Consider the following 17610-nt stretch of genomic DNA (forward strand, 5'->3'; position numbering starts at 1 on the left):
CAGTGAGGAGCGGAGAGGCGGCAGCAGCAGGCTGCTCGGGACAAGCAAGCAGAGCCTTTGCTGAGCAGTAACAGGCCCAGAACAGAACCTCTTGGTTTTTTTACATTTTTGTTTTGTCTCTACGCCCGTGTTTTCACACTTGACCAGGGCTCAAGGATCTTTAGTGGTGGGTGACTCATGATTGTATCTGAGCCACAAGGGGAGGGAAGGAAGAAGGTAGAACAGATAAAAGTGCGAGGACAATTCAGCAGTGATCACTACAACAGCCCAAGGCCACCTGGAGAACCATCGCCCCGTCCAGAATCCCCTTCTTCCTCTCAGCTTCCCTTTCTCCTCCACTCCCTGCACCGCCCTCCATCGTGTAAGAGCAGAGGGTGCCGCATTCATCCCTGCACCTCCTGTCCTCAGGCGCTTGGGCCTCGAGCCTCTGTGCACAAGTGAGGAACATAAGCCAACTGGCCAATCAAGTTCAACAGGCCTTGAACCAGCTTACACAAAAGCACTTTAATTGACAGTATACAATTTTCCAAAATATAGTTTTGTAAGAAAATGGCAATAATTACATAGAGTCTTTACAAACAAGTTTTTCCATAAATTCCAGTGTACTTCAGACCCCTGTCCATGAAGACACATGCTTCCCCCAGTCTCCTGGGCAAACTGTTTAACATTCACAAATAACAGAAGAGACACACATCCAACTAGTAACCTCCTCGCTCCCACTCAAGTGTTGGGTTTTCACCAAACCTGAGCCGTCAGCTGGAAACAATGATTAAAAAAAGCAATTGCTCTACTCTTGCCCCTCCCTGCCTTCCTGGAGCTTGTTCCCTTTGATCCTTAGTCCTGCTAGTAGAAGATCCGTATGTAAAAAAGGGTCATTCAAAACTGTCCCTTGGCAGGAAAGTATCATTCATGTACGTCTTAGACCTGAACTCGGAGGAAGTGCAGAAGGCCAGTATGGTTCCTAGCGTCGCCGTCAGGCTCGCCCCAGCCTTGCTGCAGGAAGAGATCTGAGAAGGGAATTCTGTCCTTTGTCTCATCCTGGCGCCTTAATTAGCAGTCCTTAATTTACTAATTCCTTCTGAGGCCCACAACACCTGTGTTGTAATCCTGTTTCTGTCACTAACCATGTGATTTTGGCCAAGGCACTCGATCTTTCTGGGCTTCAGTTTCTTTGTAAAGAACAAAACAAAGATAGGACTAGGTCTCTAAAAGCCTCCCTAGGACTAGAGTGTCAACCAGTGCACATGGACTCCAAGCCTTCCTGTGATCTGCTAAGACTTGGGGGGGGGGGGGGGGGGGGCGGGGGGAGGATCATGTTTAAAAATAAAAATGCCTGATCTATGTAAGACAGATACTTGTCATCGGCTTGTCTTGTATCTCATTTTTCATTAGAGGAAAAATAAAAGTCCTTTCTAGTGAATTAGACATTTACATTCCTGTTGAGAGAAAAAAGCCACCTCAACTAACACATGTTTTCCCAGTGTATATTCACTTAAAGCAGTGCAGGGTGGATTAACATGTGGCTGTTGTATTTACATCATTAAAAAGTATGTATATGTGTATCAGCTTGGACTTGTTTTTCAAAGTTTCTCCAGTATATTGTCAAAAAGGTTAAAGCTCAAGAAGTGGTTTAAATAAACTTTCTGCTAGCCTTCCTTATCAAGAGGGAAAGAAAGAACCTGGCATCGACTCGGTTAAACCCGTATTCTGTCCCTACGACGCAGAGCCTATTTCTGTACCCCTTCCTAAGCACTGCCGCTTCCCTCCCCGTTCACAGAACAGCATGCGTTCCCTCTGGGTTTCCATCCAGTCACAGACTCGTGGCTTCTGGCCATTTACACAGCTTAGGGAAACCAGTGTGCCACCGATGGAAAGTTCATGATATCCCTTTGGCACAACTTGTTTAAAGTCATGCTGAGTTGCTGATGTTCCTCTTCTTCTCAGCCCCAGGATCTGACTTACCAGACAGCATGTAGAACCCAGTGCAGATGTGGGGTGAAGATGACCTTTGCCGACACGTGGCCCTTGACACAGGTGTCTTAAGTGGCAAGAGCAAGGTATTCGATTCTGAAGTTGCCCTAAAAAGCTAGAGTAACCCAATCTGAAAATGCACCAAAATGAGCATCTGAAGCAGCTCAAAGCTTCCCAAGGTGCCCCCCTTGGACAGAGCCACAGTCATTCCTCTTGACCAAGTATAGTTGTTACTCTAGTCCTTGCCAGGCATCATCCCTCTGCCCAAGAGGCCGTGGGGCTGTAGCCTCCGATCAGTTTGTGGAGGCATACTTGCTGTCTCTGTCTAGAGGCTGGCTGGTAAAATGGGACCCAGAATCAGCCAAGGAGTAGTCACCCAGTGGCCTCTTCCACAGACGCCACAATAGAATCCCGCTGGGTGGAAAGAACCCAATGTTGGGCAGGAAGGAAGCAAACAGATCCCTTCCCAGTTATAACAAGATTTCCTCTCTCTCTTTTTTTTTTTTGTCCTCCCAGACTAGCATTGTTCTCTCCCCTGCCAACCTTCAAATGCTAGACAATCAGGGCAAAGACTTTTGGATCCTTGCTAGTCTAGCGTCTATCTAGCTCTTGTGAAACTAGGATATCAAAGGCCAGAGGCTCTGAAGGAGGAATCGAGGCATCCAGGGAAGGGCATAGATCTTCCCCCAGCTAAGATCCTTTAAAAAATAATAATAAGCTGTTCTAAAGCAGGCTGCCTATTTCATCAGGACACAGCCCAGGCCTGCAGGTCCTGGGGTTCTGACCTCTTGCCCTGAAATTACAGTTTTCACTCTCCTAAGCAGTTCTGCCCATCTTCCGAGTTGGCGTCAGGAAATTTTACACCAGGAGCAAGAGAGACCGTGGGCAAAGGTGTATAAAATCTGGGATCTGGGCCTCCCAGAAAATCCAATTAAACCTCACTATGTCCAGTCGTCGGGTGACTTCTGCATGGGAGCTAACTGCTAAGCTCCCTCCAAACCTCTTCACGGTCCTGTTTCCCTGAGATGCCACCAGAAATCGCAGAACTAGGCAGCCCTGCCACGAGTGCAGAGAAGGGGACATGGCGAGGCCCACTGCGTGCTGCTGGGAACTGCCCCCGCTCCCCGGCCTCCCAGGCTGCTCCTGTGCAACTTAAAATGCATGGCACTTTCTAGGCCCTTCTCGCCCGATGGCACAGGAGAACCAGAAATCGGTGAGATTGGTTAACTGAAAAGTCTCCCAGCAACTGGAGCTTTGGCTTGTGGCAGTAGAGGGCTGGACTAAAAAAACAGTAACAAAACTCTCAGCAACTTGAAAAGTCCCTGAGTTTCCCATGGAACAGAGAGCAAAGCCTGGCCTTCCTAACTGTATCGATGGATTGTCAAGACACCTCTGTGTGGACTGGGCCCTGGGAAAGTGTGCCCTGCAGCTACTGCTCTTTCTTGCTGGGTCTCGGGGGGATCCCCGAACTCGGGTCCCCACCTCACCGGCTGAGCAGAGAACAACAAAATAGGAATACCTCGCCTTCATAGCGGCTGCAGATTTTGGTCCCCACAAGAGTGGGAAGCCAATGGAGTCCCCGCGGAGCCTCTTCAAGGACTTCCCTGGGTGGTGGGCCAGGACCCATCCTGGGGTGAAGGGCGTCCCCCTGTTTTTTTCACCTGCAGATGGATCCCAGAGGCAGACCTTGTTCACACTGGAGTCTTATGTGGGTTAAGTCTCAAGATCCCTAAGCAAATGCAAGGAAGCCAAAATCCAGAGCAAGGGGTTTGAGGCCATGATGAACTCAGTGAGTCCCACAGGCCCTGGGGGGGGGAACAAGCTCAAAGGAGATGGGGACACCGGCCGGCCAGGCTCGGGTAGGAGGAGATGGACAGCCAGGAGCCTGTCCTTGGATGGAGTCAAATCCCACTGAGGATCTGGCCCATGCTGTCCCTTCCATCCCATCTGCTGTTCCGTCCGTCAACTGGTAGCTTCACCCCTGAGGGACGGCAGCAGTGGGGCGGGAGGGAGCTCCCCCGCAGGGGCCGCAGGCCGCAGCTCTGCTTCCGTCCCGCCTCTGTCACTGAGGGGCTGGATGAGCAGGACCTGACCCCCCTCAGGCCTCAGTCACCGTGGGCGGGAGGTGAAGGGATTCTACTGATGACTGCGTGAGTGCTCTGCCTCTCGTCTTGCAGCAGCACGGAGCTCAGGCACTAGTGGGTTATTTTACAAGAGGAATCTAGAGAGAATGGGATTTGTTCAGTGTGAAAAGGGAAAATTAAGGCCCTGTGGGGATTGGGAGGTGGGAACTTTCCAAGTCTGCTTCCCTCCTCCCGTCTTTCCCTCAACTGGGAAGGATTTTCCTCCCCTGTCCAAATGGCACTTGAGGTGGTTCAGTCCGGAGCGCTGTAGCATTGTCGGGGGCCACCTGCGGACCTGATTAGAGGTGCGTGTCCTCCTCCTCATCCAGGTCATCCTTGGCCAGGTTATCCAGAGGGACGATCCAGCTGTCCCCCAGTTCCCCATTAAGGTTGACCACCTTTTTCTCCTGCATCTCTGATGAGGTCTCCATCACTTCCAGTGTGGGATTGTCATGGTAACCATTCTCCACCGTCTGCAGCTCCTCTGTCAGCCGTTGCTAGGATAGGGAAGATGGCCCAAGAAAGGGTCATTTTGGAGGGCTTAAGGCCTTAGAATCACATGGGCACCCCACCCCTACAATCCAGGAACCCCGGTTTGGGTAGGGTGTGCAATACATGCTCTTGGAGGCCACTGTGGCTACTGGCCTACCTCTACTTTGAGACGAAGACTGACCCAGCATCCTAGAATTCCCAACTCACTTGACTTTACCCTGTTGGCAAATCCGTGAAGTCTGTGGAAATGGACTTTGTTTTCCAGAAACCTCCAGTCTCTTTCCTCTATCCCTCATCCCCCTCAAAACGTACTCTCCTGGCACCTGCCTCACCCTGCTAAACTGAAGAAAATGACTCTCATCAGGCCGGGTGAGCGAGGACCTCTCCAGGCCTAAGCAGTGTGGGTGCAGCGGGACACACCAGGAGAGGGTGCTTTCTCTAAGTCTTTATCTGACATGCAACCTGGGTCATGCAGTTGGGTCGCCCCAGAAGCTCTCAGCAAATATTCAGATCCAGAGATTCTGATTCAACCGGCATGTGAAGAGGCAGGTGTGGGAATTCTGCTAACTGTCCCCACGATGCACAGCCAGGGCTGAGAGCTACGGGTCTGGGTGAAATTCCAGGAAGCCGGCTAAAAGGGCTACGCCAGGGCCCCTTCGTTTCTGGGAATCCTCAGAGCGGCTCTGCAGGGTGGGGATTGGGTATCATCCCCGCGCAGAGGGGAGTGGGGGGTGGGGCGCTCGGGGATTACAGGGCGTGCTCAAGGTCAGAAGGATACTAGGAGGCGAGGCCAGGGCGGCCAGGGCTTATCCCATCTTTCTGACCCAAAGCCCAGGATCTCCCCACCACCCATGGTGCTTGGTAGCTCCTGTAAGGGACGCCTCTGCCTGTCAGAAGGGGTCCCTGGCCTTCCTGTAATACGGGAGTGACCGGGTGAAGGCATCTGGAGGACTGGCCTGCTGAGGGAGCCAAGTCCTCACCTGGTCCTTCCGCTGCGACAGGCGCTGGTGGCAGCAGCCGTAGAGGGCAGCCACGAGGAGCAGGAAGGATGCCATGCAGACAATGGTGATGATGAGGGGCATGCTGAAGCGGTCCTCTGTCTCCTCGGGCGGCCCCTGGTCCCCAAGCTTCATGTTACTGACTCCCACCTGCCAGAAGGGGGCAGAGACAGAACGCGGGTCGCCCCCACCCGGCTAGGAGCGCGTCTGCTTGGAGGCGCCCTGCTGGCCCCTCTGGAGCCCTCCCGGCTGCCGGCTGCTTGCCAGCTGGGAGCGTCCTCCGCCACGGAGACCTCAGACCCCCCAGCGCCCGGGAGGAACCCACTCACCTCTTTGAGCTCGTCCCATTTGTCTTTGAGCAACTCGTACACGTCCCTGGGCAAGAGGTTCGCTGTGGGGAGCAGAGATGTTGCTAGTGGCCCAGCTCCGGGAGACGCGCAGGAGCCGGAGCCGGGGCCCCGTGAGGAGGGCGCACTGCACCCCAGGCTCCTGAGTGCCCGCACCCTGGGGTGGCCCTGGGATGGCCCTGGGAGGGGGCGTGGCTTGGCCCTTCTTAGGAAGTACCAGCCCGACCCGTCCTCATGGGTGGTCAACGCCTGCCCCATTCCCACCCCACTTACACCCCAGCACCGCTACCCTCAACTCACTCTGGACGGTGATTTCTTTGATTGCCACCGCCTGGGTGTCTTGAATAGGTACCAGCCGTATATGGCACTGATCTTGAGCTGGGTTGAAGGTGGCCTTTGCTGCTCGGCACAGAAGTGTGATCAGTTTGTCATCCGAATTGTTCCCCGCCTATTGTGGGGATGCCACAAGTCATTCCTCCGGGATCAGGACAGCAGCCTAGGCTTTGGGGGCTGCCCTTCGGAGCTAGGGTCGGGAGACTGCTGTTGCCTGGTGGGACCCATGTCCCTCTTCCCTCAACTGGGGCCATTCCCAGACCCAGCAGGAATCATGGGCTCCATGCTGTGCCGGGCCAGTCCCTGCCTTCTTTGACTCTCGCAAATCTCTTCCCCGCTCCCCTCACCCTGTTTATCTCATCCGTGGCTGAACGATACCTTTCACCTGAGTGCCCCCGTCTCTCTCGGAGCTCTTCAGGGGTCAGGACCTGAGGCCCGCATTAGCTCCCGAGAGGGGCCAGAAGAGGCACTGCCCAGCAGCCTGCCACTTGCCAGGTACTGATGCCCAGTCCGAAGACCTCAGGAGGGGAAGTCCCAGCTCTCAGCCCAAGGTTATCTCTCCCGAAGTTGAAACACGCATGCCCTTCCCTAGGCTAAGGCTCTGGCCGCGAAGCCAGGCCATCACTGAACCGGGGACGTGGGAATTATCCTGAAGCTGCACATGGTGAAATGTTAGGGGGGAGTTGTGTATACCTCTCGGCAGAGAGAGCATGGCTGATGTGGCTTTAGGGCTGAGGGTGAGGAAACAAAGGTGGACAGCTTTTACCTGGTCCTGTCATGTCAGAAACACCAAACTGGTGTTTCTCTGACCCAATTTTGGAAGAAGGTATTGAGGTGAAGAAATGGGCTCTTGGTACAGCTCACCTCAGGACTCCCACACGCCATCCTTGGGTTTCCGCCCAACATTTCCTAAGCTTACCAATTCCTCCGCCTCACACCAGGGCGTCTAACCTTCCTTTTACAGCACATGGGAAAAAATGCTTCTCCCAACCAATCACACAACCTGGCAAGTTTTAGCCAAAAAGAGGGCCTGAGAATGGCTGGACCTGCCATCAGTGTGATGCCTGCCTTGTTCAATAAGCCCAGCCCCAGGGTGACACAACTCTAGTCTAAATGTATGCTTTTGGAAAGTTCATGCGGGAAATTCCAGAAAAATGGACACTCAAAAGAAAACGACCATAAAAAAATACAGGGGGCATTAAAATGTTGTGAACCCAAGTTCTCCATCCTCTAGAAACCCTCGTCTTGCGTGGTTCTGCTTCCCAGAGGTGTTTGCAAAAAGTAGTTGCTGGCCAAGAGAGGGCAGCAGTGAGCCACCCATCACCTGCACCCCGGAGCCTGACTGCTGCAAGACTGGCAGTGAGGCAGGAGCAAACCCGCTCCCGGACCGCGCCCTCTCCCGCGCCCTCTCCCGGAAATGTCCTCAGACACAAGGGGACACCCCGGCTGGCGCACACCCCAGTCCCCTGAGCGCTGGCAGTGGCTCCCTGCTGCTCGGGAGCTCTGACTCCTCACGCTCCTCTCCCACTGGGGCTGTCAGATTAATACAGGGGCCAGCAAACAGAAAACCAGACCTCTAGAATAGGGAGAGTTAGTTCAGCTGACTCGTTCTCAGCCGGGGCCTCTGAAGCCCAAAGAGATCGACTCGACTGAATCACAGCCTCAGCTCGGGTCGAGGTCTCCAGACCCGAGAACACGTGAATAATTGCACAGCCCGAGCCCCGGAGTCCTGGATACCGCCGGTCCTGCAGCGGCCGGTGGACCTCACTTAGAGACGCCGCGGTGCCCGGGGCCTGTCCGTAGCCGAGCGGCCGAAGGAACACTCCACCCGCCCTTTACCTTCCCTAACCCGCTGCCGGCCGCAGTGTTGCGGGGCGGGCCAGAGCCCGGCCGCCGGGCAGGGTACCCCTACCCCGGGTACTCACGCACAGGCCGCTTCCCGTCAGGTTCAGGAGGAGCATCTTGTCGGTCAGCCTTCCGGGGGATTCGCACTTTATCTAGGAGAAGCCACTGGGATTCAGGTTCAGGCTGAGCCTGTGGGGTCTCATCACTGAGCCCTCCCTTCCTCCCCCCACCCCCAGGTAGGGGGCACAGCGGAAGGAGTTTCTGGCAAGCTTGGGGTGTCACTGGCTGTCCAGCTGTCCAAGCCAGTCTGACAAAGCTGGGGGCGGGGTGCTTGGAGCCCTCATCAGGGGCCCTAGGCTGGAGGGAAGACGACAAGCACTTCTTAGAGCCCGTATCTGCCCCACCCCTGCGGGAAGTACCCTGTCATCCCCCTGAGCCGGGGTAGGAGAGGTAGGAGAAGGGACACTGGGGGCTTGGGGAGCAGTGGAGGCCCGCTGAGTGCTGGAGCTCCTGGGTCCCTTGTCAGGAAGCGTGGCCACAGGTCCCGATGAGGAAGGGCCGGTCGGCAGCAGCTTCGGAGGCTGCGACGGAGAGTCCGTCTCCGACGGCAGCGAAGTGGTCCCAGGAACAGAGGAGACCCCAGTGGTGGAGGAAGAGGTGGCAGCGGGGGGGGAAGTGGGCCCAGGGACAGGCGGCGTCCTGCTGGAGGACTGTGGACTTCCCCAGAAGGTAACCGGTGATGCTGTAATCGGGAAAGCAAAAGGCTCTGAGAAAAGATGAGTGGTCCCTTTAAGAGCAGAGGACAGTCTTGTCCTAGTCTGGGGGAGTTCTTGGGCCTTACCCCCCACTACCAGCTAGAGCGCAGGCTGTGAGGAACAAGAGGCAAACAGATGGAGTCTTTCCCTGTAACATACTCCAGGGTGGGTCAGACTGGATGAGCCGGTGTGAGACCCAATAAAAGAAGTCACGGTGACGGTGACGGTGACAGTGACAGTGAGGTCCGCAGCAATAGCTAATATTGAGCAAGCACTTACTCCATCCGTCCGGGGCAAGGTCCTAAGTGCTTCCAGGTTACTTTCTCAGTTAACCCTCCCAACACCCCTCTGAGGAAGGTACCATAATTAACCTGAGTTTATAAATGTGGAAATGGGGCTCAGAGGGGCTTCATGATCTGCCCAAGGGCCCATGATAAGAAACAGCACATCAGGGACTTGAATCCAGGTTTATCCAACTCAGAGCCCTTGCTCTCACTGCAGGATGCGACCGCCTGCGGTGGGAGCAGGTGCAGTGCACATCGGTATGCATTCTGGGCACCCAATCTGGGCACCCGGGGGGCTTCCTGACAACGCAGACGCTCAGGTTCACACCCAGAAATTCGGATTCAGATCTGCCACAGGTCATGACCTTGAGGTTCGTGATCCATCAGTGAGTTTTAAATTTTTGTTTACTGGGTTAAGATCGGTATTTTTAAAAAGGAACCAAGAAAATGAGGAGGAGTAGAAAACATTAGGGCCTCTCACATACAGTAAGAATAAGCCCTGGTCAGTGAAACTTTTGTTATCAGTTATATGTGTTGTTACATGCATGTTACATGTTTGTATTCCCGGATCAAGTTATAAAGCTAAAAAAAATTGTATTTCATAAGGTAGATTGCCAGCAGTTTGAGAAACACTGTTCTGGAGTACTCCTAATGCCGCACCACTACAACCACCCAAATCTTACCCATGAAGGTGGCTTGTTTGTGTGTTCGAACTGGGCAAAACACTGACCCCTCATCAGAATAACAGCACTGCTGGCCTCTGCTCATCACTGAAGGGAAAACCTGGGCCTGAACCAACTTGGTGTAGCCACAGAATTTAGGCCTCAGCATGAACTCCAACTTCCAGCTGAGCAACTGTACAGTGTATAAGCATTCAGAAGTTTCTTGTTAATTGGGGGGGGTGGGGGACATGACTTGGGGTGTGGGGCTGGCTCAGTTAGAGGAGCGCATGACTCTGGATCTCAGGGTGATAGGTTCAAGCCCCACACTGGATGAGGAGCCTACTTAATTAAAGAAGAAGAAGAAAAAAAGCATTACTTACTTGGTGTGGGAGGTGTGCCATATAATGAGGAGCTGGGAACCACCTTCGTGCCTAAACTACTTGAAGCTGTATGGCTTTTGTCTGGACTTTCGGAAGAACTCTCTGGAGGCTTCAAAGTAGTGGAGTTTGCACTGGGTTGGCGAGGACTTGGGGTGATGATGGAAGTTAGAGCAGGAGTGATGCTGGAGGGCTTAACCTGAGGTGGAGGCTGAGAGGTCGTCTGCTCTGTGTTCTTACTGGTCATGTGGCTGACGGTAGTGCCAGGGTTGCCCTGGGCTCCAGGTCCAGCTGTCTGGGTCACTGGGGTGTCAGGCTTCATGGAGTTAGTGGCTGATGGAAGTACAGACTTGTTTAAGTCTGGAATACCCTTTGAGTCACTTGTAGCTATAGTGGGGTTGCTTGACACCTTCTCATCTTTGTCAGGGGCTGTAACAGTGTTTTTTTGGATTGGGGCTAATGTCGTCGATACTGAATTGCTGGATCCTGGTAATGGTCCTTTGCTGACTGTGGCTGACGCCACCTTTTCCCCAGTGATTGCTAGAACTGTGTTTTGTATAGTCTTGGCTGTAGTTGTTAGCCCTTCACCACCAGGTAACTCTGCGCTGGGCTGCCTTGAGGTTGGAGGTGGTGCTGTGATGGTGGTTCCTGTTTACAAAGACAACACAGAAGCAAGGCAGGGTATTAGCTGGAAGTGTTTCCACATTTCTCCAGCTCTTCCCTAGGATCCAATGGCCTTGCTCCCATCACTGCCATTTGCAGAGGCTGAAGGCCTCTGAGGTGCCTGGATTTTCTAACACTCAAGAAACCTCTAGGGACAAGAGTGGAGCAAAGGAAGCCAAGATAAATTCTGCAGAACAGAAAGACCAGGCCAGCTAATGCCAGTGCACGTGAGAGCCTGCAGTGACTTCCCTGCCCCCTCCCCGCTCCAGCTCCAGGCCCGTGCCCTTCATGAGTCCCATATGCCCCCACAGAGCCAGGCCGCCAAGATCCCCTCAGCCTTCTTCTCGCTAGCGCCCAGGCACAGGACCCTGGCAGAAGACGCAGCCAACTCAGGCCCGCTGAACTGCCCTGTGGGAGGCACGGCAAGAGAGGCATGCCCCTGTTCTCGTGGAAGTATAACCTAGGAGGAGAAACTGACCAGAGTGACAGGACACAAATTGCTATTTGAGTACAAATGTTCTTTGTTTCTCTTTTTTAAAACATTTTGATTATTTATCCATGACAGACACAGAGAGAGAGGCAGAGACACAGGCAGAGGGAGAAGCAGGCTCCCTGCAAGGAGCCCGACGGGGGACTCGATCCCGGGACCCCGGGACCACGCCCTGGGCCAAAGGCAGACCCTCAACCGCTGAGCCACCCAGGCGTCCCTGTATAAATACAATTGTGATACATGCCAAGGAAGAGAAGTACAGTGCTTTGACTCTGTTCAGCATGATAGCTTAACCTTACCAGGAGATCAGGGAAGGAAAGCCTTGTTAATTTTATTCATTTGTTTAGCAAGTTATTTATTAAGGGGACTATTAGGTGTGGGCCCTAGGATACAATGGTGAGTAAGACACATATAATCCGTATCCGCTCAGGGACAAGACAAAAATTAAACAAGGGGGACAGAACAATTAAACGTCACGTTCTGGAGACGATACGGGAAAAATGAACAAGGAAATGATACACAGAACAGGGGATGGGGCCGTTTAGGTAGGGAGGTGGGGAAAGGCCTCTCAGAGATGCCCATTCAGCTAAGACTTGAAGGATAACAAGGAGAGCTGTATGGAGAGCAGGAGGAACTGTGTGCCAGGCGGAAGAACAGAACCTGCAAAGGCCCCAAGGCAGAGAAGATAAGTGTGAATGGAGTTTAGTGAGCGAAGGGGGCAGGGAGGAGGGCTCAGAAAATCAGGGCCTTACAGGTGGAGGGCCAGTAACCTATTGTCCACTTTTGAGAATAAAAGGAGACTCTCTTAAGAAATATCCTAGGTAAAATGAGACATAAGATCACCCTCCTTAGAGACCAAACTAAAGACTTTGGACTTAGAATAAAGTGCAAAAAGAAGCCACTGAAGGTTTTAAGCAAAGAAGTTTAATAGAGTGGTTTGCAAAAAAAACACATTTGCTGCTGCTCTGGGGCTGCGGATTGGAAGGGAGAGCGTATTGAAGTGGGAAGAGGCTATGACAGTAATCCAGATGGAATGGGTCATAGTTGGCTATACAAAGTTATTCACAACAGAGACAAAAAGAGAATGGATCAAGATTATATTTGGGGGGCACTTGGCTGGCTCTGTTGGTAGAGCATGTGACTCTTGATCTCAGGATTGTAAGTTCAAGCACCTGTCACCTGTCATCTAGAATGAAGTGCCCATGAAGTGGCTTCAGCATTTGCAGCTAGAGAAGAGTATGAAGGGCACACATAAAAGGACACGTGTTAGAGATCAGTGTTCCGTTATGGTTTGTCAGTGGTGTTTCCTTCTCAGTAGTCACAAAATAATGGTGCTTCTTATAATTGATCATGTCATAGTACTTTTTTGGCAGAAGGGAGGAGATTGCTGAGGGGGAATATCAGCATATTTGTGGAATTAGGTGATGTGGAGTAGGGTGGTTACTTCTTACTGTGGCACACAGCTTAAAACAGGGTTTCTTAAACCCCAGAACTACTGATATTTTGGGCTGGATATTTATTTGTTATAGGAGGTGGTCCTGTGCATTATAGGATATTTAACAACATCCCTGGTCTCTATCCACTAGATGCAAATAACATATACACACACATCTCTCTCCAGATGTGACAACCAAAAACGTCTTTATATATTGCCAAGTATCCCCTGGAAGAGACAAAATCACTAACAGTGAAAACTCGTTTAAAGAAAGAGAATAACAGGAGTGCCTGGCTGGCTCAGTTGGTAGAGCAGGCAACTTCTTTTTTTTTTTTTTTTTTTTTAAGATTTTGTTTATTTATTCATGAGAGACACAGAAAGAGAGAGGCAGAGAGAGAGAAGCAGGCAATCCCAGGACTCCAGGATCACGCCCTAAGCTGAAGGCAGGTACTTAACCGCTAAGCCACCCAGGCGTCCCAAGCACGCAACTCTTCATCTTGGGTTTATGAGTTCAAGCCTTATGGTGGGGGTGGACCTTACTTTTAAAAAAGGGAGAGAGTGGGCAGCCCGAGTGGTTCAGCGGTTTGGCACTGCCTCCAGCCTAGGGCCTGATCCCGGAGACCTGGGATCGAGTCCCACGTCAGGCTCCCCTCATGGAGCCTGCTTCTCCCTCTGCCTCTCTCTCTCTCTCTGTCTCATGAATAAATAAATAAAATCTTTTTTAAAAAGCGGGGGGAGAGAGAGAGAGAGATCAAATTCTAAATCCTAAGTCAAAGCGCAGACTGAAAGTCTGAGATTTTCTGAGACTACAGTAAAGGAATCTCTTTTTGTTTGCAGTTGAAGAGCAGAGAAGATCAAAAGACAAATGTAAAAGTTTGATCCCATGAGTTGCCAAATTACAGTGTTAGTTTAATTCATAACTTCATCAGGTCTCTTTATGTGAAAAAAGCACCTTTGGAATTAGAACGGGTGACATATGAGAGGATGCAGATGAATCAAAATATCCAGAAATCTCAATCTGCAATGGAGCTCACTTGCCAGTATACTCAACTGCTGTTCTCCTCTCTGCTAATGCAGTTCCTACCTTGCTCAAAAATTCTTAGTAGGCTCATCTGAACTCACTGACACAGGAAATCACATCTCTTCATCATCTCTTCGACTCTGAACTTTTTTCAAACCTGTAATAATGGTCAGACTCCAGTAATGCCCCAGAAAGACAAATACAGAGCCTGCCCTGGAAGAAGGCTTACACAGTAAGAAATATCTGTAATAACTCCAGCAAATATGTATAGTTGTACAATATGAGTGTGCTAGATCAAGGAGCAGTAATCATATCAAGCTGAATTTATCAATATAGATATGCATACAAGAGATTTTGGATTCAATAAGCTGACTTAATAAGCAGCTAGAAGTAGTAGTTCTAATCGTTTTCTTAGTTGGTGAACTGAAACCTGGACTCAATGGTAGTCTACATTAAACAAAGTTTAAGTTGCCAAAAATTTCCTGGAATAATGAGTAAGAAGAAATCCAAAATCTTAGAGAGACAGAGATGTTGGTTTATCATGGGACACCTAGGTTGCTCAGTGGTTGAGTGTCTGCCTTTGGCTCAGGTCATGATCCTGGGGTCCTGGGATCGGGGAGCCTGCTTCTCCCTCTGCCTATGTCTCTTCCTCTCTCTCCATGTCTCTCATGAATAAATATATAAAATCTTAAAAGAAAAGTTTATCATAAGGGCACCAGGTGGCTTAGTTGGTTAAGCATCCAACTCTTGGTTTTGGCTTGGGTCATGGTCTCGAGGTTATGGGATCAAGCCCTGTGGAGCATGTTGGGCGTGGAATCTGCTTCAGATTCTCTCTCCCTCTCTCTGCCCCTCCCCCGCCCCACTCGCACACTCGCTTTCTCACTCTCTCAAATAAATAAATAAATAAATCGTAAAAAAAAAAAAGAAAGAATGGTTTATCATGCATAATCTGCTCAGTCACATTTTTTTTCTTAAGAGCTCAAATGACACTTGCTTCCCCAAGGCTTTGAGAAATATTTATTTCGTGAGTTCTAAAATGCATATCTTTTCATGTCCATGAAATGAGGATGTGTTATAAATTACTGTAGGTCACACTTTAACCATAGTCTTTTTTTCCTAAGACTTCAAAAGGTTCTTCTAAGGTTCATAAAATAATAGTTTGTCTTATCATTGACAGTATCTTGGATTTGATTAATTTTGGGATATTGTTGAGGAGACTAGTAGCATATTCTAAGACAGTGTTGTGGCTGTTCTTCATTAGCCAGGTGTGCTAGTAGGAGATAATGCTGATTTCAGTAGGGATGAATCACCAGGTTCCTTGGGTAGCAGTAGAGGCATTTCCATTTCTAGGAAAAAGGGTGGCTACGGTAGCATAACAGATGGCAGGACCAGCATGGTAATCAGAATAATCTTAACAAAAGCAATTTTGGACAAGGGATAATAACCATGTGTTCCTTAGGGGCAGCCCACTAACATCTCACCTCAAGGCTCAGTAACCTGTGACCTGTGTCAAATCACCGCAATAGAGAACACAGCCAGGGCAGCCCCTGCAGCTCAGCGGTTTAGCGCCGCCTGCAGCCCGGGGCATGATCCTGGAGACCCGGGATCGAGTTCCACATTGGTCTCCCTGCATGGAGCCTGCTTCTCCCTCTGCCTGTGTCTCTGCCTCTCTTTCTCTCCTCTCTGTGTCTCTCATCAATCAATAAATAAAATCTTTAAAAAAAAAAAAAACTATAAAAAAACAAAAAGGAAAAAAGAAAACACAGCCAGCCACTCACCCAATTCCCAAAACTGAATCTTTCGACAGACTCAGGGTACCTTGAATGAAGTGTGTATTTGTTTCCCAAGCTTCTGTATCAAATGACCAAACCTGGGTGGCTTAAAACAATATAATATATTCTCTCATGGTTCTATAAGCTAGAAATCCATAATTGGCAGGGCCATGCTCCCTCTGAAGGTACTTGGGAAGAAGCTCTCTTTGCCTCTTTGTGGCAATCTTTGATATTCCTTGGCTTACAATTATATCCTTCCTGTTTATGGCTCTCTTCACATGGCCTTCTTCCCTGTGTACCCACCCCCCCCACCGTTATAAGGACACTAGTCTTTGGGTTTAGGGTTCACCTGATCCAGTATCACCTAATCCAGTATGATCTTACCTTGATTATATCTGCAAAGTCACTATTTCCAAATAAAGTCACATTTGCTGATACTAAGTGGTGGGGATTAGGACTTGAACACATCTTTTGGGGAGGACACTAGTCAACCTTCTAATCTATTCCTCCACCCCCACTTATTTCACTATGAAAACCGGGGTTCTTAGTTTCAAACATTAGAAATCAACTCTGTCTGCATTAAACGGAAAATGGAACCCTGTATGCACCTCAGGTGAGGAGTGGCTTTCCATGGTCTCCTTTGTAAATGGGCTCTGAGCTTACCATCTCTGTCCCCACCACCCATGACCACATGCCAAGGCCTGGCAGAGGTCACCGCCAAGGTTTCTGCCCACCCACAAACAACAGCAAGGCAGCCAACCCCTCCAGGGGGCTCTCCCTTGGCCACCCTCAGTTGTTACTGGTGCTGCCTGGGTTCCACTTCCAGTAACAGCTCCTGCAGAAATGCAGAGTATCCTGGGGAAGCCATCCCTCACCACCCTGGTCTCCCCAAGGCGTACCCGGGTCACTCATGGGCAAGCTTCTTTTTCAGGAACTCCACTCTCCCATTCAGGGCTACGGCGTCAGAGTCTCCAGAACGCTTAGAATTTCCCAGGCCTCCAACAGCACAATCACCTGTGACTTGGCTCCAGAAGCCATGAGGAAGCAACCTGTTGGCCAGCCTAGCAAAGCCAACAACTGGGCCCCAATCCTGAGTGGCCACCACGAGCCACCGGGCTTCAGGAAACACTAGGCTCATCAGAGCCCCTCCACTCCCCGCTTCCCCCTGTAGAGGAGGCAGGCCACAGCAAGCTAAAGCAGTTGGGTTATTTTATATCACAAGAGCCAAACACCAAACCACCAAACACCAAAACCAAAAAGGAAGCCAAACACCAAAAAGGAAGTTGGAAGTTGGCTTTACTATCCAAGCCACATGCAAGCCTTCCTGACACCCTGTAACCATGTGCCTTTCACCAAGTGGGAAATATAAACTCCAAGCAGCCAGTTTAAAAAAAAAAAAAATCACTTAGCTAACAGAATCACTTCAGATCGCTAAAGAATCAGTCTTAGGTCAGAAACCATACCCAGAACTCCTCTCCCAAACCTATGTGACAAGTACATCATTTCTACCACCCTCGAGCATGGGGTATTCAGTATGCATCACTGATACCATTAGTAGTGGATACTGGATTTCATTTCATTTCTTTTTTTTCTTTTTTAAGATTTTATTTATTTATTTGAGAGAGAGAGAGAGAGCACCAAGCAGGAAGGAAGAGGGGCAGAGGGAGAAGTAGACTTCTCATTGAGCAGGGAGCCTGATGTGGGGCTGGATCCCAGGACCCCAGGATCACAAGACCTGAGAAGAAGGCAGACGCTTAACTGAGTGAGTTACCCAGGTGCCTCTGGATTTCATTTCTGAGAGATTTAAGTCTTTAGGGTTGCTGTCAGGAAGAGTGCTAGGAGGTACTACAGGTATCCTCTGGGTGCCAACCATATTCCTCCCTGCTTCATTATGTAGCAGCATGCAGGATTCCTAATAAGATGAGTAAATCTTATAAGGTTAATGTTCCACTTACTTTGCCTTTGAGTTTCTTGGTGAAATCCTGTTCTCTGTGGAATATGATGACAGTGAATAGGATTGCCAATAGAATATGGCAGGTGGG

The 17610-nt window shown here is 50.5% G+C and overlaps 1 protein-coding gene across 3 annotated transcripts in view; it reads right to left on the reverse strand.

The window, feature by feature from the left end:
* Positions 1 to 489: 489 nt before the first annotated feature.
* The window catches only part of PODXL (podocalyxin like), a 49678-nt gene continuing 32557 nt past the window's right edge, over positions 490 to 17610 (reverse strand). For all 3 annotated transcript variants that reach the window (XM_041727466.1, XM_041727467.1, XM_041727465.1), the window contains exons 2-8: positions 10191 to 10835; positions 8529 to 8851; positions 8190 to 8261; positions 6232 to 6379; positions 5914 to 5975; positions 5567 to 5734; positions 490 to 4591 (exon numbers count right to left, since the gene is read on the reverse strand). In XM_041727466.1, coding sequence (XP_041583400.1) covers positions 4394 to 4591; positions 5567 to 5734; positions 5914 to 5975; positions 6232 to 6379; positions 8190 to 8261; positions 8529 to 8851; positions 10191 to 10835 — 1616 coding nt within the window. In that variant the 3' untranslated portion in view covers positions 490 to 4393. The remainder of the gene's footprint in view (positions 4592 to 5566; positions 5735 to 5913; positions 5976 to 6231; positions 6380 to 8189; positions 8262 to 8528; positions 8852 to 10190; positions 10836 to 17610) is intronic.

This window comes from Vulpes lagopus, chromosome 13 (genome assembly GCF_018345385.1).
Source record: "Vulpes lagopus strain Blue_001 chromosome 13, ASM1834538v1, whole genome shotgun sequence".
Lineage (NCBI taxonomy): Eukaryota > Metazoa > Chordata > Mammalia > Carnivora > Canidae > Vulpes > Vulpes lagopus.